This window comes from Anticarsia gemmatalis, chromosome 29, assembly GCF_050436995.1.
Source record: "Anticarsia gemmatalis isolate Benzon Research Colony breed Stoneville strain chromosome 29, ilAntGemm2 primary, whole genome shotgun sequence".
In the NCBI taxonomy this organism is placed as follows: domain Eukaryota; kingdom Metazoa; phylum Arthropoda; class Insecta; order Lepidoptera; family Erebidae; genus Anticarsia; species Anticarsia gemmatalis.
In genome coordinates this window covers 1,004,621-1,027,839 of record NC_134773.1, presented here as the reverse complement: position 1 = coordinate 1,027,839, position 23,219 = coordinate 1,004,621, and the positions used below count along the sequence as shown (strand labels likewise).

The 23,219-nt window shown below is 37.5% G+C and overlaps 2 protein-coding genes across 9 annotated transcripts in view; one reads left to right on the top strand and one right to left on the bottom strand.

Annotated features, from left to right (window-relative positions):
* Window positions 1–10,546, top strand: part of Gpat4 (Glycerol-3-phosphate acyltransferase 4) — a 39,276-nt gene extending 28,730 nt beyond the window's left edge. For 4 of the 7 annotated variants that reach the window (XM_076133475.1, XM_076133474.1, XM_076133473.1 and 1 more), the window contains 3 exons: window positions 715–855; window positions 1,567–1,776; window positions 2,782–10,546. In XM_076133475.1, coding sequence (XP_075989590.1) covers window positions 715–855; window positions 1,567–1,776; window positions 2,782–2,869 — 439 coding nt within the window. In that variant the 3' untranslated portion in view covers window positions 2,870–10,546. The remainder of the gene's footprint in view (window positions 1–714; window positions 856–1,566; window positions 1,777–2,781) is intronic. The other 3 variants (XR_012960201.1, XR_012960200.1, XR_012960199.1) reach the window with 3 other exon arrangements.
* An 873-nt stretch (window positions 10,547–11,419) lies between these two features.
* Window positions 11,420–22,726, bottom strand: LOC142985154 (aldo-keto reductase 1B-like). 2 transcript variants are annotated; one of them, XM_076133152.1, is made up of 8 exons: window positions 22,591–22,726; window positions 16,212–16,354; window positions 15,604–15,745; window positions 14,838–14,953; window positions 14,267–14,345; window positions 13,380–13,579; window positions 12,692–12,847; window positions 11,420–11,548 (listed from the first exon to the last, which is right to left on the bottom strand). In XM_076133152.1, the coding sequence occupies exons 1-8, from the start codon at window positions 22,660–22,662 to the stop codon at window positions 11,503–11,505; spliced, it is 954 nt and encodes a 317-aa protein (XP_075989267.1). In that variant the 5' UTR covers window positions 22,663–22,726; the 3' UTR covers window positions 11,420–11,502. The 2 variants fall into 2 exon arrangements, with proteins under 2 accessions (XP_075989267.1, XP_075989266.1); XM_076133151.1 differs by lacking the exon at window positions 22,591–22,726 and adding an exon at window positions 18,913–19,085.
* Window positions 22,727–23,219: the final 493 nt, after the last annotated feature.

Below are 23,219 nucleotides of genomic sequence, written 5' to 3'. Positions count from 1 at the left end.
ATAAATGCGAAAGTTTGTGAGTATGTATGGATGTTTGTTACGCTTTCACGCAAATACTACTGAACCGATTACGATGATATTTGGTATATAGGTAGCTGAAGACCCAGAATAACATATAGGCTACTTTTTATCCCGGAGTTCCCGTGGATCGGGATTTACACGAGAAGGGTCACCACGCGGTCGAAGTGGCAGGCGGCCTCTAGTAAAACATTAAAATGAATTGATTTCGAGTCGACAACATATTATATCCGCAAAATACGGATTATGGAGAAATTCTAATTTAATAGCACTAACAAACAAACCACAGTCGCCATCTTGGGTTTTTTAGTTGCTGTCGTTTAGCGAAAATGTTGTTTTTGACAATTGTTGCCATTCCTACGGCATTTGGGTAGTTGCCTGGGTTAACGAAAAATTATTAAACTCGTACTCGTAAAAGGTTCATAAATAATGCTCAGGCTATGTAGCTTTTTTCATAAATAATGTTGAAATTGTAATTATTACAGACTGAAACATTTTATTAGACACTCATTCGATATCAACGAAAATCTGCAATAGTGACGTCACTTCGTCATATTTCTAAAGTAAAAATAAAGAGTAGCTGATTTAACTGGTAGGCAACTGCCGTATTGCCGCAGCAAAATTCACCCGAGCGATACCGTGTTTTCATCTAATTGTATTATAATCTCGGAATTATACAGAATATTTTTGTTCTAGGTTAAAAGAGCACATATCGGTGGCTGATAATCCTCCGATACTGATCTTCCCTGAAGGCACTTGTATCAACAACACCTCCGTGATGCAGTTCAAGAAGGGTAGTTTCGAAGTAGGAGGAACCATCTACCCAGTCGCTATCAAGTAAGTACTATCTATACTAATATTTTAAATGCGAAAGTAACTCTGTCTGTCTGTCTGTTTGTTACTCAATCACTCCTAAACTACTGAACCAATTGGCATGAAATTTGGTATGGAGATATTTTGATACCCGAGAAACGACATAGGCTACTTTTTACCCCGGGAAAATGACGCATAATAAGAAAATTAAGGCGGCGTCCCACTGCTGGGCAAGGGTCTCTTCCCGTAACGAGGGAGATGTTAAGCCTTGAGTCCACCACGCTGGCCTAACTACTTTTGTATGCTTTCAATAAATGCATTAAACAAATTCTAGGCATGCAAAGTTTCCTCACGATGTTTTACTTCACCGTTGGAGCATGTGATAATTATTTGAAATACACACATAACTTGAAAAAGTCATTGGTGTGTTGCCTCGGGTTCGAACCTGCGACCACTTGCGTGGGAGCTATCAACTTCTTCTTCAACATTCAACATTCACATCAACTTGAACACAAGTACTTAGTTATTTTAGAAAGCAAACTTAACGTAGACCCAGTGCAGAGGACTCTCAGTTGACTGTTCTACCAAACAAGCGACCAAAGCGCTATAGCCCTAGCCGTCGCGCTCTGCTATTCTTTCAAAGCGGACCTAGAAATCGTTCCTTATGATATAGCGAAATTGTTCAAGTTATTTGGCGGCAACAGTATAAGATATATCATTTTTATTTTTTTCTAGATACGACCCGCGCTTCGGCGAGGCCTTCTGGAACAGCTCGCGCTACGGCATGCTGCACTACCTGCTGAACATGATGACGTCGTGGGCCATCGTCTGCGACGTGTGGTACCTGCCCGCCATGACGCGCCACCACCACGAGTCCGCGCCAGACTTCGCTAACAGGGTGAAGGCGGTCATCGCTCGCCGTGGTGGACTTGTTGATTTGCAGTGGTGAGTTTGTGGGTTTATAATTGGGGGTAGTTTTGACACGTTTTTGGGGTAATTTATCCTTGATGCAAGGGTAAATTACCGTCACTTATAGGGTAATTTACCCTCATAAGGTAACTTACCCTTACTCATGAGGTAATTTAACTTCGTAAAATGGATAATTTACCCCCACTTAAGAGGTAATTTACCCTCGTTGAATGGGTAGTTTACCCTCTCTCAAAGGAAAATTTATCCTTATGGGGTAATGTACCCTCACTTATGGGGTCATTTACCCTCACTTAAGGAGTCATTTACCCTCCTATAAGAGGTCATTTACCCTCACTTATGGGGTCATTTACCCTCACTTAAGGAGTCATTTACCCTCCCATAAGAGGTCATTCACCTTCCCTTGTGGGGTCATTTACCCTTACTTAAGGAGTAATTTACCCTCACTTAAGGGGTCATTTACGCTCACTTGTAGGGTAATTTACCCACTCTGGTAGAGTAATTTACGCTCACTTAAGGGGCATTTACCCTCCGTTATGGGGTAAATTACCCTCTCTTAAGAGGTCATTTGCCCTCACTTGTGGGGTCATTTGCTCTCACTTGTGGGGTCATTTGACCTCTCTTAAGGGGTCATTTACCCTCACTTGTGGGGTCATTTACCCTTTCTTAAGGGGTCATTTACCATCTCTTAAGGGGTCATTTACCCTCTCTTGAGGGGTCATTTGGCCGCACTTGTGGGGTCATTTAACCTCTCTTAAGGGGTCAGTTACCCTCACTTGTGGGGTCATTTCACTCACTTTTGGGGTCATTTATCTTCACTTGTGGGGTCATTTACCCTCTCTTAAGGGGTCATTTACTCTCACTTATGGGGTAATTTGCCCTCACTTATGGGGTCATTTGCCCTCACTTATTGAGTCATTTATCCTCACATACAGGGTAGTCTACCCCACACTAATATAAGAGGATTGGAAAGATTTTGGTTGAATTTTTGTTCAGTATTTAACGCCAAATTTCTCGTTACAGGGACGGTCAACTGAAACGCATGAAAGCCAAAAAGGAGTGGAGAGAATTACAGCAGGAAGAGATCAGTAAAAGATTGAAAGGTGAATAAATACCTGTTGCGAAGTACCTGTGACAAAGTGGACTAATACAGTGATAACTGTTAAAGTGAGTACTAGTACTTATAACTGGTACACGAGTATTTCAAGTACCTAGTACTAAAGTACCTAATATTGCGTTTAAAATAAGTAATTGTTACTATATAGGTACTAATTCTTTATTACCTAAGACTTGTTACATATATTTGGTTTGGCAATATTTATAAAACAACAAAACCGACTGGACTCACTTGTATATAACTTATTCGATTTTACCGCCCGGCAAAATTAATACCGAACCGAAAAAGTGGTTAAGTTAACTACCGTTGCGTCGGGAGGTCGTGGGTTCGATTCCCACACGGAACAATTATTTGTGCGATCCACAAATGAGTATCCACAAATAATTGTTTCATGTCTGGTTGTACTTTGTGTCCGTTGTTTGTATGTTTGTAAAAGTCCCCGCGACACAAGAGCAATTCTTATTGCGGGAGTTGTCTTCAAAAACTAGAATATGTGTAGCAAGTATTGGTAGTTGAAAATAAGATCTTATTGTATTTAGTAACAAAATACTAGACTTTTGAAAGATTATAAGTGTTGTCAAACAACTTGAACACAAGTAGATGTTATCAAACTGAACGTAGACACAGTGCAGAGGACTCTCGGTTGAGTGTTCTAACAATCGAGTGATCGAAACGCTATAGTCCTCGACGTCGCGTCCTGCAATACTTTACAATATATCAGCTTAGCCTTTTTCCAAACTATGTTGTAGTCGGCTTCCAGTCTCACCGGATGTAGCTGAATACTAGTATTGTACATGCAGCGACTGTCTATCTGACCTCCACAACACAGTTACTTAGGCATTAACACGATACTAAATAAGACTGGTTGTCAGACTTTCAAACTTCTGACTACTGTTAACGACTGTCAAAGATCTTCGAAAATTACAGCCGGGACCCACAATTTAACGTGCCTTCCGAAACACGAAGGAACTCGTTATGTGTTAGATGATCACCCATCCACAGAACAACCTCGGCAAGCGTAGCTTAACCTCGGAGATCGATCAAGGGTCTCCTCTCGTAATGAGGGATGGATTAGGCCTTGAGTCCACCACGCTGGCCAAGTGCGGGTTGGGGACTTTGCATGCCCTCAATAAATGTATTAAACAAATTTTAGACATGCAAGGTTTCTTCAAGTTTTCGTTCACCGTTGGAGCATGTGATAATTGTTTCTAATCCATACTAATATTATAAATGCGAAAGTAACTCTGTCTGTCTGTCTGTCTGTCTGTCTGTCTGTCTGTCTGCTACTCAATCACGCCTAAACTACCGAACCAATTTGCATGAAATTTGGTATGGAGATAGTTTGATACCCGAGAAAGGACATAGGCTACTTTTTACCCCGGGAAAATCACGCATTTCCCGGGAAAATTCAAGTTTCGCCACCGAAGTCGCGAATAATCAAGATCATAATGACATTGAATTAACAAAATTCCGTTGTCATGGCAACAGTTTTAATGGCGGATATGCCTTAGCGCGAGTTATATGAGATATAAATAATTTTGAGAATATTTTTCGTGAAAAAAAGCATATTTTGTTGTTTAGGAATAATTAAGCTTTGTATTAGTAAAAAAAAATCATTCACGCGAGCGGAGCCGCACGGGTCAGCTAGTACACACATAACTTGGAAAAGTCATTGGTGTGTTTGGTTCGAACCTGCAACCACTTGCGTGGGAGGTGCCAACTTAAAACTCGGCTATCACTGCTTATATCTTAATTATGAGGTAGTAGTAGCTAAGGCGCCCATAGCCAGTTGCGCTCACCGGTCGGTAAACGATCTGTGGGTTAAGCAACCGTTGGCGCGGTCATTCCATAGATGGGTGACCGCATAGTGGTATTTGAGCGGGGCGTCTCCGTGCTTCGGAGGCCACGTAAAAAGTCGGTCCCGGTTGTTATCTACTAAAGGTAACAGTCGTTAAGCCACGTCAAAGGCCTTCGGGCGGCTTGAACAACTTTGACACTAGGTTGACCACTAACCATACGATAAGAAGATGTAGCGAAATTGTTCAAGTTGTTTGACGACACTTATAATTATAATAAATGTGAAAATATAAGATCTAGTGATATAAGATATTAAGATTCAGTTTTACAGCTTTTGATAACTAGCAAATAACTTATCGGCCAAAAATTCCATGTGGTAAGTTACCGAAAGATATCGTGTTATCCCAGGTAACTGTGTTGTGGAGGTCAGATAGACAGTCGCTCCATGTAAAACACTGGTATTCAGCTGCATCCGGTGAGACTGGAAGCCGACTCCAACATAGCTTGGAAGAATGGCTAAGCTGATATATATAAGTTATCTGATAGTTAACCAGAGGTTTTAGAACTGGGCTTTAGTATCTCAATTAGTAACAATTGTTATTTGTTACTATAACAAAAATACTAGTTCAAATGAACCTGTAAGAATCATTACTTTTAAACTCTCGCGTTGCATGTTTAATATATTAGGTCAAGGAAAAAGTCTTTTCGCATTATAGTATGTATGAACTTGTAATAAAATATTTTCTCTACACAAAAAAGCTCGATATTTGGGTACCTCACGAGCTCACTGAAAGAAACCTAATGAACCGTGTACTCGTTTGTGATTCTTGAAGCCAAAGAGATTTTATTACAAGTTCATACATACTATAATGCGAAAAGACTTTATCCCCGACCTAGTATAATAGGAGACAGGACTTAACGCGATCACGCATTTTACCTTAAAATGCCTAACGTTTCAGTCAGCCTGCGACCACGGCGAGTGCAACCTGCGCCGAAACATCAAGCATTTTAAGGTAAAATGCGTGTTCGCGTTAATTCCCGTATTCTATTAAACATTAAACAAGTTTCACTGGTTAAAAGTGTCAGATAATCTATCTGCTGGTTAAAACAGCAAATTAATGGATTGTAAAAAAAAATTAACAGTTATTATAAAATAATAGTTACAAATGAACTATTATAAGCTATCACGTATAACAGTTGACAACTATTTGAAAGCCACTATGCTGTACATTGTGTTCTCCCTTAGATTATAGTGATTAACACGTTATGTTAAAACAGCAATGTACTGAATAGTGACCATGGAATAACTAACAAGAGGAAGGGACATGTGAGCGTGTCATATGAAGTGTGTGTAGTTATACATACCCTAGTACTAACATAAGAGATGACACTAAAACCACGTAGATACAATCTATACTAATCTATACTAATATTATAAAGCTGAAGAGTTTGTTTGTTTGAACGCGCTAATCTCAGGAACTACTGGTCCGATTTGAAAAATTCTTTCAGTGTTAGATAGACCATTTATCGAGGAAGGTTATAGGCTATATATCATCACGCTACGGCCATAAGGAGTGGAGTAGCAACGAAAAATGTTACAAAAACGGGGAAAATTTTGACCCATTCTCTCTTATGTGACGCAAGCGAAGTTGCACGGGTCAGCTAGTTCTGATATAAAGCACAAAGTATTAGTGCAAAATACGACTCTAATGTCATTGAAATATGGCTGGTCATTTTAATTTGTAATCGTTTATTTCTTTTCATATTTCAGTGTGCGTTAAATGTCATCGGCTGAGTTTGGCGACAGCCATCTTCAATGAAATAGTATGACATGCCCTTTCCTCTTGAAATAGTTATAGCTGACCCGCGCAACTTCGCTTGCGTTCACATAAGAGAGAATGGATCAAAATTCTCCCCGTTATGGTAACATTTTTTATTGGTACTCTGCTCCTATTGGTCGTAGCGTGATGATATATAGCCTATAACCTTCCTCGATAAATGGTCTATCTAACACTGAAAGATTTTTTCAAAACGGACCAGTAGTTCCTGAGATTAGCGCGTTCAAACAAACAAACAAACAAACTCTTCAGCTTTATAATATTAGTATAGATTAATTTGACGTTCATTAGTTGTCAACTGAGATACGTTATATATACTGGTATAAACTTAGCGATGTGATGAAATAATATACCGAATTTGAGATTAATTTTAATAATTAGTTGTAAATAGACTTTTGCAATTGTATTTATTGTATGTTAGCGAATGTAAGTATGTATATCTATGTATGTACGGTATTACTCGGAAACGGATGCATCGCTTCCGATCAGATATTGTGATAAATGTTTGTAAAACTTTGTATTATCGTTGAAATGAACAAAATAATAAATTATACGGAGTTTTTTTTTTCGTTTGTATGTATGTAAAGTCCCAGACTGAAGTGTGTGATGTTATTTTCAAATTAATCCTTTATAATAGTCTAACTTAGTAGAGAGTGTTGTATGCGCAGTTCGCGGCTGGAGGTATACAACATACAGAATGTAGAACATCAGTGACTCGACTTATACAGCTGACGGTCACCTGTTTCATACAGATACTTTATTTTGGAAATACACAGAATTATTGATTATAATCTAGATATTTCGTGAGGAGCTCGTGGCTTAGTTAACAACAGCCGCGCGGATCGATCTCTGAGGTTAAGCCATGCTTGCCGAGGTTGATTTGTGGATGGGTGACCATCTTATACATATCGAGCTCCTCCGTGTTTCGGAAGGCACGTTAAATTGTGGGTCCCGGCTGTCAATTTCGAAGATCTTTGACAGTCGTTAACAGTAGTCAGAAGCTTGAAAGTCTGACAACCAGTCTTACCGAAGGGTATCGTGTTATAACCCAGGTAACTGGGTTGCGGAGGTCAGATAGGCAGTCGCTGCATGTAAAACACTGATATTTAGCTGCAACCGGTGAGACTGGAAGCCGACTCCAACATAGCTTGGAAGAAAGGCTAAGCTGATATATAATCTAGATATTTCGTGAATGCCAAGGCTTTCTACTAAGTTGTTGGATAAATGTGACATTTTCTAATGATTTTTTATGTATATCGGTTTGGAAATAAAATTATTTGTCTTAAATATGGCTTTAAAGGGTTAATTTGAAAATGAAATGCGATTTTAAATAAATATTATTTTCACAATTATGTTTTAAATTTGATTTTTACCCTGTAATCCATTTTGTAGATATTCGCATTTAAGGGAAATCACCCACATTTAGGGTGATTTACCCATAATTGGGGGAGAATTGCCTGCATTTGAGGGAGAGTTACGGGCAATCTAATTATGACTACTCACTACCTGCATTTAAGGTATAATTTTGATAATTATCACTGAAATATCCACATTTTATATAGAAATATTAGGTATTTTGGGAGAATATGTAAAAATATTTTGGAGAATCTTAGCTTATTTTTAATGCAAAGTTTTATAAACAAATTAACTAACCAAAATTGTATTTAAACAACCGAAAAGCATTTATACTTAAACTACAGTCTATCTAGAAATAATTAATGAATTAAAATCAATACTCTGAATTAATTGACTTGTTATAACGGTGAAGGAAAACATCGTGATGAATGACATGTCTGACAGTTGTTTAACACAGCTCTTGAAGGAATGCAGCTTGGTCACAGCTCTTGAAGGAATGTCAAGTCTTTACTTGGTCAGCGTGGTGGACTAAAGGCCTAACCCCTCTCTCATTACAAGAGACGCTGGCAGTGTAAGTAAGAAAACTCCTATTAGTAAAAAAAATAACGTAGCCATTTTGAAATCAGACATTTTTAATTCTATTTTCCCGCGCGACTTTATTCGCGTTTCATACCCTATTTGAACCGTGGGGTTGATATTGATATAATAAATACCCGTATTTTCATACAAATACAATAATGTCATGGAAATCGTTTGCGGGATTAGCAATGACAACATAACGGACTAACAGACATACGCATTTAAAATGTAATATTATTTATGATTATTATATTGTTATCGTACAAGGTGGCGTGATTTTCTGTATGTATGTATTTATTTATGATTATTTCTAGATGAACTGTGAATCAGTCGGAAACAGCTGAGCGTAACACCGACTTAACCTATTCAAATGTTTTTTTTTTTTACAAATGGCGCCATTTTTCGTCACCGTGTTGTAACACGGGAATAATCTTGCCTACTGTCTATCGGTGTCTTAACTTTGAAATAAATAGGAATTTTTGTAATAGCATTAGTAAATGAGTGTGTACATTCGAAATTTTATTTGCCTACCTCCTGTAGTAAAAAATATAAACTTGTAGTTTTATAAATGCAAAAAAAAAATGTATTCGATTAACACGTTCCCTGCCCGCGACGCGTATGTGCGTTCTACAAAACGCACATACGCGTCAGGGGCAGCGAACGTGTTAATAGAAAATATGTTAAAATTCGTTTTTGAAACTACAAAAATTGATCTTATATTGTCTTGTTAATAAACGTGATGTAAGCTCTGATTAGTTATACAGTGTACACTTTCAATCAATGTTGTAACTGTATATGAGTGAAGACAAAACACTGTATAACTAATCACAGCTTACAACACGTTTATAAGTAAGACAGCGTGTCTAATACTGATTTCTTAAGAGGTAGGCAGAAAACATCTAATTAAAAGGCTTGTTATGCTAAAATAATAAAATCTAAAATTCAAGCTGAGCGTCTCCGTGATACAAGTCACCGTTGTTGTTTAAAACAACAATTAACTAATGAGTACTAATGACAAAGGCACGAAGTACTTTGACACTAGGTTGACCACTTACCATACGATAAATTATTTTAGTATATCAAGTCTTTTACTGTAATTATTTAATACTTATTGGTAAAGGGGTGGCGAGGTCGCGTGACAATCGCGATTTGAAGAGTGAGAAATGAATGCAAAGATGAAATTAGGGTCTAAAATAACAATGTTTTTGATAAATAATATTGAAAATTTTTCACAGATAGTATATTGATGAACTGTCAAAATCGAGTTTCTTTTTTCGATTTGAATAGTATTAAATTGGAAAAGTGGAAAATCATTTTTTTTTAAATCCACGATGTTATGTTCCAAAAGAGTGGGTATAATTGTTAATATACTCACGTTTTGCTGCCAGTCCCATGAAATAGGAGGCGCGACTATTCCCGTATACTTTGAACCAAGTTAGATATTGTTTTAGGCCCTAATTCTATCTGAGTGGGTAAATTCAAGACTGAAACGAAGTGTTTGTATTATAGCACAAATTAAATAAGTATAATCATTCATTAATTGCACTTAATATCATTATTATTATAAGTGTGATACGATTCTCATGTAAAATATTTAAATAAATTTGTAAATTAGACTGTCATAATAATGTGTAGCGGGTACTAAAATATTTACTACTTTAGGTAGTCACATAAGATTTTATCCATTTCTGTATGTAACTATTTTATGGGAATAATAAAATATTTTTCAGAATTGAAAATTAATGTGTATAAAAGTAATTTTTATTTTATTTTTTAAATGCATTGTCTTTAAAATCATAGACACTTGCTATTATTTTTTTAAATAGTCATAGACAATACGCGCCATCTTAGTATCCTTAGTTATCTGTGAGTGACAACTAAAAGTGCGGGAGTGTAGTTTTGTATTTGTAGAAATGTTGTATTTATTTAATTTGTGTTATTCGGTGAGTAAAACAATGTATTTATAATCCCGTGTGTGTGGGGCTCGATATCAAATTCGGTATAATTTTATAATGGACATGTGTGAGTGATTGAAAGCAATATATTTTTCCATTGCTCTTAATGAATGGTGATGTATGTAATAAATGTTGTAATATATACATTTCTGAGTTTTATTTGACCTCTTTATATAAGAAACAGTTTGCCGCTCACATAATTATAAATAATGGAGCAGGCGGTACAGTAGTCAAAACATACTCATGCGTAAAATTGACTCACGCTCGTCGTTATATTTCAAAATCGGTGCAACTTACCATATTGACACGTAGCCCCGTAGTGACCAGTGAAATGTCCGAAACGCACAACGATGCATTCGCGATAATTCGCAAACGCATGCGTAAATTTTACGCAGACTATCTTTCTAGGGTTAATCAATCGCGTTTGGCGTCGAGGTCAGCTTTGCGCTTTTCCTCGAATTGGAAATTGTGGCTCTGCACCAACCCGCGCCATTCAGGCCGGTGCGCTGCCAAATCCTCCCATTGAGAAGGCTCAATATTGCATCTTTTCATGTGTTTTGTTAACATCCTTGGGTCTAAGGAATTGTCCGCCATGCTTTTTACTTATTTATTTACTCTCTCGATTATTAATGTAACAAGCTCTAACTGTCTTTGTATTTCTCTTTATAGCAACAAGCCACTGGTGCCGCATGATGTAACTTATACAAGAGCCGTAGACTAGGAGTGCGTGTGAAGAAGTATCAAGGTAGGTAACAACAATAGCTTCTATCTTTCGTTCGGTACTCAAAATTATTACTTTGAGTAAAATTTGATAGCATAAAGATTTTCGATATGAAATTGCGTCCGCGTCAAAAGACTTCCCGTTGCAAAAAGTATCCTATGTGTTAACTTACGTTATAAGCTATTGGTGTACCAAACTTCATTATAATCCGTCCAGTAGTTCTTTCGTGAAAGAGTAACAAACATCCATCCTTACAAACTTTCGCCTTTATGATATTCATAAAAATAAAACCACAATATAACAGTATATAATATCACTATATTTATATAGTATTACAACATATTCAATACATATGAAATAAGTGCGTTATACAAAGGCAGCTTAGAAGTCGACATCACGGAAAGGGTGGAATTTGTGATCGACAGACCTGAAACAAATTTAAAGAAAAATTAATAAATTTAACCCATTACTGTCCCATTGCTGGGCAAACGTATCCTCCTACATTGGGAGGGGTTAGGCATTGAGTCCATCATGCGATGACAAAATAGAGATAAAGCATTTTTGTTCAGCAACTGTGTAAACAAGTGTCAGAAATGTCAATTATCACAATTATTTTATAACAAGTGATCATAGCCACTTGCGCTCACCGGTCGGTAAACGATCTGTGGGTTAAGCAACCCCTGGCGCGGTCATTCCATAGATGGGTGACCGCATAATGGTATTTGAGCTGGGCGTCTCCGTACTTCGGAGGGCACGTAAAAAGTCGGTCCCGGCTGTTGTCACTAAGATAACAGTCGTTAAGCCACGTCAAAGGCCTCTCGGGCGGCTTGAACAACTTTGACATTAGGTTGACCACTAACCATACGAAGAACGAACGAACGATTATTCATAATACACACATCACTTGAGAAGTCATTGATGTTATCGCACGCTCAATAATAAACTGATCGATTACGTTACGGTTTAGGTCCAAAATGAGTTAAGCAAACAAAGGAACTCGTTTCAACGCCATCTATCATTCTATCTCGGATTTTTTTCGATATCTCGTTCCAAGACCAACAACTCTATCGGTATAGTGAAAACGCATGAAATTCCGGCCAGTACGAGCGTAAATCGCTTTCTTAAAAAACACACAAAATGGCCGAAAAATCAAAAACTATGATACTTATGCCAGAGATAAATTTTAATTTTTAGATTCGTCGGGTGGTCGCCCATCCGCTGGTAAAGGATTATCCATTATTTACGCCACACCCTGTATATACCACCTCTGCCTACACCTTCGGGTATACAGGCGTGTTAATCTATACTAATATTATAATCTATACTAATATTATAAAGCTGAAAAGTTTGTTTGTTTGTTTGAACGCGCTAATCTCAGGAACTACTGGTCCGATTTGAAAAATTATTTCACTGTTAGATAGCCCATTTATCGAGTAAGGCTATAGGCTATATATCATCACGCTACGACCATAAGGAGCGGAGTAGTAACGAAAAATGTTACAAAAACGGGGAAAATTATAATGTGACGCAAGCGAAGTTGCGCGGGTCAGCTAGTACGTTATATACTCACGCAGTCATAGGCACCAATCGTCCATTACAGTCGAAACTGTCTATCAGTTGCACGTCCTCCTGCGACAGTTTGAAGTCTAGCACGTCGAAGTTGCTCGCGATGCGGGACTTTGTCACAGACTTGGGGATGACTATGTTGCCGCGGTCGATTTGATATCTGCAAGATAAGAGATATTGAGTGTGTATTGGATAGTTAAATGGCTGTGATTTAAAGTTATTTAATATATTTGGTAGGTATTGTATGTTTGGAGTGATTTCAATACAAAAATTATGTAAGATACACCAGAAAGTATTGGTTGGTTAACTTTCTGGTGGCATTCCACAAACTTCTGCCAATGTAGTTAGCAATTACTTCCTTTCAACAAATGTTTTTTTTTTCACATTAATATAGCTACATTTTGAGTAACTATATTAAATTCACTCGTTTTTAAAAGAAACACACTAAAATTGACTACTTGCCTACTCGAATTTGCTTATTTTAAAGCCGTAACTACTAGAAAAGATATAAAATAAACTCAGAATACCACATTTTACAAACTCGAGTTAACCATTTGACAGAATAGACTGTACTGAAAGTGCTCACGACGCTATATTTTTATCGACATTTGCCGACGAAAGCGTCGTGAGCACGTTCTTATTTGTCGAGTATAGCCGACCGTGGCGGTCAAAGGGTTAAAAACCTTGGTTACCTGATCAACACCTGCGCAGGAGTCTTGCCGAGCCTGTCGGCAACCGCCTTGATCTTGGGGTCTTCCATGAGCAGCGGCTCGCCGGGCTTAGCCCACGGTCTGTCCGGGGAGCCCAGCGGGGAGTACGCCGTGATCGTGATGCCGTGGGACTCGCAGAAGTCCTTGAGGCGACGCTGGTTTAAATAGGGGTGGCATTCCACCTGAAAATTTGAAAACAGGGTTTAAGTATTATGGTTTTAAAGCAGCAATCCATACCAATATTATAAATGCAAAAGTAACTCTGTCTGTCTGTCTCTGTCTGCTACTCAATCACGCCTAAACTACTGAACCAATTTGCATGAAATTTGGTATGGAGATATTTTGATACCCGAGAAAGGACATAGGCTATATATCATCACGCTACTACCAAAAGGAGCAGAGTACCAGTAATTAATGTTACAAAAATGGGGAAAAATTTCATCCATTCTCTCTTATTGGACGCAAGCGAAGTTGCGCGGGTCAGCTAGTTTTATATAAATTCGTTTTTCATAAAAAACTGCCGAGTAGGAATTGATTGTAACACGGGGACTTTTACAAACATACAAATAACAAACACAAAGTACAATCAATAATTGTTCGGTGTGGGAATCGAATCTACAGCCTCCCGACGCAATGGTATCGGCGTGGCGACGAAAACCACTGCGCCACGGAGGCACGTATATGTGCCCGCCTGACGGTCCGTGTTGAACCCGACTGATCATGAGGCCTCGGATACGATTCCCGGGTCGTGCAAAGTATATATTTTTAAATGCTCCTGAATAGTAGTCCGTAGTTTGGTAACGTGCCCAGTTAAGTATATAGCAGTACGATAAACAGCTGTTACTTATATATTTGAGAGTTTAACTTACCTGGTTGGTGACAGGCTTGATGGTAGCAGTCTCCAATAAGCGAGCGATCTGCTTTGAGTTGAAGTTTGAAATACCGATGCTGTAACAACACAAAAATACGTTTTATTGCCGCAAAACCTTGCATACAAGGCTTCCTTGCCAAGTCGTTGGGCTATATGCACAAAATATACGTTGCGAACAATTATAATAGGTATATTTCCGAAACTTAATAAAAACTAAGTGTTACTAGGTGTTATTTGATATATAAAATTCTCGTGTCACAATGTTCGTTCTCGCACTCCTCCGAAACGGCTTGACTGATTCTCATGAAATTTTGTGAACATATGGTGTAGGTCTGAGAATCGGCCAACATCTATTTTTCATACCCCGTAGTGATAAGGGTTGTCCACTCTTAGCATTTTTTATATTTATTTTATTGTCGCTTTAAAAAAAAATACATACGATCCAAAAATTTTACCCTTTGATCACTAACCCCTTTTTTAATAGCCATTTAGTATAATGTATATGGCAAAGCAACGTTTTCCGGATCAGTTAGTACAATATAATATTATGTATGTGCATTTGTAAGTACCTCTTAACCAATCCTTCTCCGACGAGCGGCTCCATAGCTTTCCACGTGTCGACATAGTCCACCTCCGAGTATAAGATCTTACCGGCCTCGTCAGCCGGGAACAGGGGACCGTCTTCCTGTTAAAATAAATATTATTATTAAATTTAGTAGGTATATGTTGTGTTGTGGGGACTTTACACGTTACGTTATAGGGACTTTAAATTTTGTGGTCTTTTGCTAAGGACTTAGTTGAATCCAACCTAAGGGATATTACTGTAGTTGCTTGATCTTATATCATACATACGGGTACACTCGTGGACTTAACAAGGCACTACGGAATCTTGGGGACTTTTTAAATGAATTCTGGATTTCTGAAGAGAGCTTTGAAGTTAAATTACTCGTGAACTTTGAACCTTCACAGCCCACAGGGTCTTTACAGTTACTTATTTAATGTATAATAAAATACGGGAATTAACGCGAACACGCATTTTACCTTAAAATGCCTAACGTTTCGGCGCAGGTTGCACTCGCCGTGGTCCCAGGCAGACTCTAATTAATTCCCGTATTTTATTATACATTAAACATGCAACGCGAGAGTTTAAAAGTTATGAGTTACTTATTTATCGGGGACTTTAAAGTACAAGCCCTTCGAGGACTTTATATCTGCTAGCCTCTCGAGGACTTCATCAAGCGTTTTATGGGACTGTATTAGGGACTTTAGAATATTCCTGGGACTTAGTCTTTATAAAACTTTATCGGGGACTTCATCGGAATTCCAGACACTTACCTTGTAAGCCTGGGGCCAGTGTATGAGGTACAGGTCGAGGTACTTCAGGTTGAGGTTGTCCAGGGTCTGCTGCAGAGCGCCACGCACCAAGTCGGGGCGATGGAACGTGTTCCATAGCTTTGATGTTATGAACAGGTCCTCTCTGAAATAAATGAAAAAGTATTTATTGATGATACAGTATAGTAGCCTATGTTTGATAAGTATTCAAGTAATTTCATTCAAAATTTCATGAAAATCAGCACAGCTCTTTAGCTATGCAAGCATTATGGAGGGCATAAGCATCTTTACTAATATCCTGAATACCATAGTCTGTCGAGGCGCTCGTAGCTGGTTGCACTCACCGGTCGGTAAACGATCAGTGGATTAAGCAACCTTGGCGCGGTCATTCTATAGATGGGTGACCGCATAGTGGTATTTGAACTGAGCGTATCCGTGCTTCGGAGGGCACGTAAAAAGTCGGTCCCGGTTGTTATCTACTAAGATAACAGTCGTTAAACCAAGTCAAAGGCCTTCGGGCGGCTTGAACAACTTTGACACTAGGTTACCATACGATACGAAGACATGGACCACTAACCATACGATAAGAAGATAAGAAGAAGAAGACCCACCTCTTAACAGTACCATCACTGATCTTGGCAGTGATAGCTTCGCCCACTTCCTTCTCGTTGCCGTACACGAAGGCACAGTCGATGTGCCTGTAGCCGATGTCGATGGCATCCTTCACCGCTTGCGTCACTTCACCGGGCTTCGACTGTATCATAGCAAATAATATTGTATTAGCCTTATACATACATACATAATATCAGTTCTTTTTACCATAAGGATAGACAGCAGTGTTGGGCAAAATTTAGTTGGATTAATGATTCTTTAATTCATGATTAAATCAAACATTACTAAATTAATAGAAAAAAATTGTTGAAGTCCTAACATTAGTATACAGAGAACCAAATACGTCACTTGGTACGATCCTTACAATCTTCCCTTGCTTCATTCACATACATACATGTTGTCATACAGGACCGCCGGTTACGAGTACAATGCACCTGGCATTTTTTTATTATTATTAGTATTCGATTTTTAAGGCGGATAATAATGAAAGGTATTGAATGAAATACAAAACTCTGATCTAGAGTATAATTGATAATTCTGTGTATTTCCAAAATAGTATCAAAGAGGGCACGCTGCATAAGTCAAGTCACTGATGTTATAAATTCTGAATGTTGTATACCTCCAGCCACGAACCTTACAATAGAGTCTCTACTAAGTTGAACTATAGTATGATATATTATGTACAAATTACTCAATAAAAACCTGGGTTGAGCCTAGCTATAAGTATTAGTTTCATGAACAACGGTTATCAAACCCTTTCCTCTTATCTCACAGTTAAGTGTTTAACTCAAAGATAAATAGATACTACATAACATAATAAATTATATTTCGCAATGCGTTATCTAATCAGAGTTAAATTGTTTTTTTCTTATCACTGGTATAACTGTTTGCTGTCATACATACATACACATATACAAACATTAAATCATGCCTTTTTCCCATATTAGCAGGCAGAGGCACATACCAAAGAACTGTCATAATATTTAAGTAACTAGCTGACCCGCGCAACTTCGCTTGCATACATACATATTGTAACATAAGAAAGAATGGGTCATAATTTTCCCCGTTGTTGTAACATTTTTTACTGGTACTCTGCTCCTATTGGTCGTAGCTTTATGATATATAGCCTTCCTCTAGCCTATAGCCTTAAGCCTATAGCGCTATAGCTATAGCTAGCTATAGCCTATAGCGTTAAATGGACTATCTAACACTGAAAAAATTTTTCAAATAGGACCAGTAGTTCCTGAGATTAGCGCGTTCAAACAAACAAACAAACTAACTCTTCAGCTTTATAATATTATTATAGATTATAGCTAAATACGCACATAAGGATAGGTGGAGATCAGAGAACAGTCATATTTAAGTAAAAGTAAAATATATTTAATTCATTACTGTCCCACTGCATGGCAAGGGTCACCTCAAGGAAGACGGAAAGGCCTTATAATCCTACAGACAATATGTACCTTCACTGTTATAACAAGTGATCATTACTTCTAATGCAAACATCCCTGTTTCACCTAAGTTAACTAACTATAGACCTTCTCTAACTATTGCTTTAAACTGCATTTTAATTCATTCAGTAGTTGAGTTTATCGTGAACATACAGACAGGTGTGGCAATGATACTTAATTTTATTATATGTAGTGATAGAAGATAGTGATATTTTGCAACATATTATCTAATCATTGAGTAAAATTGTTTTTCCTTATCGTTGTTATAACATATTCAAGTATGATTCTATATTAAAGATAGGGTAACATGTACAATTAAATAATTATGAAAGTCATTGCAGGTAGTGATTGGCTGATGTCTGGGTATTTCTGATATTATCATTACATTTAGTCTGTCTGGTATAAGATTAAATCAGTCAAGCCTTTCTTCTAACTATGTTGGAGTTGACTTCCAGTCTCAATCGCTGAATTCCAGTATTATGCATGGAGCGACTGTCTATCAGACCTCCACAACAGTTACCTGGGTTATAAAACAATATCCCTCTGTAAGACTGGTTGTCAAGATTTTTTAACTTCTGAGCACCATAACTATTGACGGGTCTCAACATAATTTAGTACACATCCTTCTATAAATGTATTTTATTAAAATCTGGTACACAGGAAGCTCATAAGCTTATATGGATTAACACTTTGATACCTTCTACCCTAGGAAACCCTTTAGACAATATTGCTGGGAAAAGTTTAATTTCAAAATTATGTAGTACGGTATTTTACAAAATTCCACTAATATTATAGTAAGAAACATGTTTCAAATTACATTTTAAAGTATATAATTGTATTGCTATCTTATAAGCAGCCCTGCAGTCTGTTTAATTACCGATAATGAACATACACTAATTAATTATGAATGAATTGACTTGTTATCGCTACTGATAGAATACACCAGACTTATAAACTGGTTTTTCATAAAGGTCACCAAACAAATGAACAATTTCGCTACATCATAATGAACGATTAAGTTCGCTTGTAAAGTATTGCAGGACGCGACGTCGAGGACTATTGCGCTTCGATCACTCGATTGTTAGAACACTCAACCGAGAGTCCTCTGCACTGAGTCTACGTACTATTTGCTTTTAATTACAGCAATTACTGTTCAAGTTATTTGACGACGCGTATACCTTACATTATAGGCGGTAAAATATAATTTCCTATTAGAAACTTATTATAATAATTATGATAAAAAAATCACCTTCCAAGTCCCGATTCCTAGTATAGGACACTCGCATCCATTGTAAAACTTAACCATCGGCATTTTAGAAGCCATATTAGAAAAAAAAACAAATAAATCGTGGTTTTTCTTAACACGAAAAATTGTTGACGAAATTAACGATACAACGGCCGGCTGTCAATGTCAATTTGTTTTTTTTTGACACTGACAATAGAAAATGAGTTGCCATGTGATAGTTGTTTAGAAGTTTAGAAGATTTTCTAAAAATGTATAAGGATCGTACTAAGTGACGTTCTCTGGTCTCAGTTTAACCCTATTCGAAGAGGGCATAAGGGCTTTTGGTCATAAGTGGCGCTTACCAGTCGGTAAGCGATGAGTGGGATGAGCAACTATCAACTATCAATAAATATTGGTTAAAGGCTGTCCATTTATGGTCAAACATTTTGGTAGAAAGCCTTTTCAGCAAGATTCGTGGCTAGTGGCCCTGGCAGCTGACGGTGACCTGTCTGAAGCTATTTTATTTTGAAACTTCAAAGTATTCTAAAATATAATTTAAGAACATCGCACACACTAAGGCTCTTTATTATGTTCTCGGACTATAAATAAATATCATTGGACAACTCACACACGGTCACTTGATTCCAAACTAGGCAAAGCTTGTACTATGGTAACTAAATAACTGATAAGCATACTTATATACTTCAAAATACATACTTATTTAGATACATTAACAACCAGTGACTATAGTGGTTTTAAGCAAAGCGTCTCCGTGCTTGTGAGGGCACGTTAAACGTCGGTTCATTGTGATGGAACTTTAAATTCTTAAAAGGTTCTGAAGCACATTTTTTAAAGTCCTGCACTGTGCAAATATGGTGGACTCAAGGCCTAACCCCTCCCTCGTTAGAGACGAGACCTTTGTCCAGCAGTGGGACAGTCAAAAATTTAAAAAATGCTAATAATTTTTAAGTAGTTACTATTAACTTATTCTCTAGCAACCTTTAGAAACAAATAACAGAACAGTGTGAAAAATACACAAGATCAATAAAATGACCAACTATACAAAAGATGGCCTTGGACATTGTAAAGAATTCCATTGTTAGAGCTATTAGTATGAATAATAGACTACGGAATATGAATCGATAACTTAGTAAAGAACCTTGGCATGTACAATTTGTCTTGTTGTAATTAATGATTCTGTGTATTTCCAAAATAAAGTATCTGTATCAAACAGGTCACCGTCAGCTGTATAAGTCGAGTCACTGATGTTCTACATTCTGTATGTTGTATACCTCCAGCCGCGAACTGCGCATACAAGACTGTTATATGCCTACTCAATTTTTGGACTATAATCCCATGTGGTCAGGGCGGTAGGGTATACGACTGCTGACCATCAGGTCTCGAGTTCGATTCCTGAATTTGGCAAAGTTTTCTAAGGGGATCTGGGTTATATAAAACAATATTTGTAGAAAAAATTAATTAGAATCCATGCAATAGTTTTTCATGAAAGATTAACGAACATAATACATACATACATCCTCACAAACCTTCTCATTTATAATATTAGTAGGACATCTTCCTTTGGGAATCGAACCTTTAACACCTTACGCAAACAGTGCAAATACCCCCACTTACATTTAAACCATTGAACTATCAGCGCAGTAAGATTTAGTTATCATAATCTTTAAAGCCTGTCCCACCTTTTGTGTATACCGAATATCTTTTATAAGATAAAAAATTGACAGGAGTATAAAATATGTCAATATTTTATATCCACATAGTAAGTTAATCCATACTTATCTGGAGTTTGTAACTGTCAAGCAAACGAAGGTACGAGGGCGACATTGAATATTTATCAATGCGGGAGTCTGTCTATCATCAGCTTAGCCCTTCTTCCAAGTTATGTTGGAGTCGGCTTCCAGTCTTACCGGATGCAGCTGAATATCAGTGTTTTACATGGAGCGACTGCCTATCTGACCTCCGCAACCCAGTCACCTGGGATAACACGATACCCTTCGGTAAGACTGGTTGTCAGACTTTCAAGCTTCTAACTACTGTTAACAACTGTCATAGATCTTCGAAAATGACAGCCGGGACCCACAATTTAACGTGCCTTCCAAAACACGGAACACGTCTATCTGTTACAGTAAAACCGCAGGACCGATTTGGATAAATGTTTGCATGGAGACAGTTGAAGTCTCGGAAAATGTAGGGTACTCTTCAATAAAATAAGAATATTAGTCAGGCTGTCGACGCAATTTGAACGAAACATCGGGTTAACGAATTAGATATCGTAACCTTTAATTTTCAATGACCGTTTGACCGGCACCGACACGTTTATGACCCGTTGCTTTATCTATACTAATATTATAAAGCTGAAGAGTTTGTTTGTTTGTTTGTTTGTTTGTTTGTTTGTTTGTTTGAACGCGCTAATCTCAGGAACTACTGGTCCGATTTGAAAAATTATTTCAGTGTTAGATAGCGCATTTATTGAGGAAGGCTATAGGCTATATATCATCACGCTACGACCAATAGGAGCAGAGTACCAGTGAAAAATGTTACAAAAACGGGGAAAATTATGTTTCTCTTATGTGACGCAAGCGAAGTTGCGCGGGTCAGCTAGTATGTAATACTTAAATAACAATAGGGTAATTTCATCCTGTTTACACAAAATCATTTACGAAAATAAGGTTCTGCCTAGTAGTGGAAACTTTAACAAAATGAATTCAGTACCTAGTTATAAAGGTTTTAGCGAACAAACGAACATTGTTTCCGCGGGTAATTATAATACTTTTCAGTAAATTACAATTGTGTAATTTCAATCAATTTCTTGCTCTTAAATCAGTTTTTCTAGTGTCTGGTAGTGGAAACTGTATAAAAAATTATTCAGTAGTTTTAGAGGTTATAACGAACAAACGAACATTGTTTTATAAATGTAGTATTTACATCATCGTAGTTTCATATTTATAGGAATATTAGCAAACAGACCGTCATTTGAGATGCTGATAACACGGTCAAGGGGAGCCTTTGTAAACATTAGACTAATACATAACTATCCATAGATACTGTTATTTATACTAATATTATAAATGCGAATGTTTGTAAGTATGTGTAGATGTATGTATGTAGGTACCTATGTTTGTTTCTCTTTCACGTGCAAATACTACTGAACCGATTACAATGAAATTTCGTATGTAGGTAGCTGAAGACCCAGAATAACATAGGCTACTTTTGCCCCGAAAACGAAGCGGATTTTTTTGAGGGCAATAAATAGTTGTTATAGGTGTTAGAAGACACCCTTTTTTTTCGTCAGGAAAATGCATTACTGCATGTCCCGCTCCAGGGAGGTAGCGGGGGTCTGTCGGGCTCTCCCGCCGGCTAGGCGTTCCGGCTTTTAAATTTGGGCATACCGACTAAAAACCTGACGGTGTTCCTTCAACAGTCACCATAAAGTGGCCAGGACGCGGTACCTCCAATTGGATACTCCGCGTCCCAGCCGGTTAGCAGACACCCTGCCCTGTCTATCTCTTATAATTTTAATGTTATAACTGTTTAAACTACTAAAAAAACAAATACCGGTTTAGACCATGAACTAAAACAAGCCGCAGAAACATATTCATTTCATCAACGTTTTAATAAAAAAATATTCGTAATATAGCCAAAATTGATTAGAAAAGTAACTAAATTATTAAAACAACCTACCTTCCAAGTCCCAATACCAAGTTGTGGATATCTCTGTCCATTATTGAAAATAATTGTCGGAACACGCGCCATTTTAACACAACCGTACACCAAGGCAAAGAAACACAGAGTGTTTGAACCACTTAGGTTATCTTATTTATCTAAGTCTTCTTATTATATGAGTACTACTTATCATGTCGTATTTTATTATTTACTAGCTGACTCGCACAACTTCGCTTGCGTCACATAAGAGAGAATGGGTCACAATTTTCCCCGTTTTTGTAACATTTTTACTGGTACTCTGCTCCTATTGGTCGTAGCGTGATGATATATAGCCTACTAGGTTTTACCCGCGACTTCGTCCGTCACCTGAAGTTTCCCATGGTAATGTGTCATTTTCCCGGGGTAAAAAGTAGCCTATGTCCTTTCTTAGGTATCAAAATCTCTCCATACCAAATTTCATACAAATTGATTCAGTAGTTTAGGCGTGATGGAGTAACAGGCAGAGTTACTTTCGCATTTATAATATTAGTATGGATTTATGGCTGGCTTTAGGCTTTCATTTGAGTGGTAGGTGTGGAGAGATAAAAAATAATCTTTATAGGGATTTGAAATTGTTGCTGACTGTTTTTTTGGAGGTCAAATATATA

Excerpts from the sequence above, each read along its gene's own strand:
- LOC142985154 (XM_076133151.1), bottom strand. The coding sequence starts at position 18,987 with ATGGCTTCTAAAATGCCGATGGTTAAGTTTTACAATGGATGCGAGTGT. Across the intron at positions 12,848-13,379 it reads CCTGCGCAGGTGTTGATCAG|ATATCAAATCGACCGCGGCA; the intron begins GTAACCAAGGTT and ends CTTATCTTGCAG. Across the intron at positions 11,549-12,691 it reads CGATTGGTGCCTATGACTGC|GTCTGTCGATCACAAATTCC; the intron begins GTGAGTATATAA and ends AATTTGTTTCAG.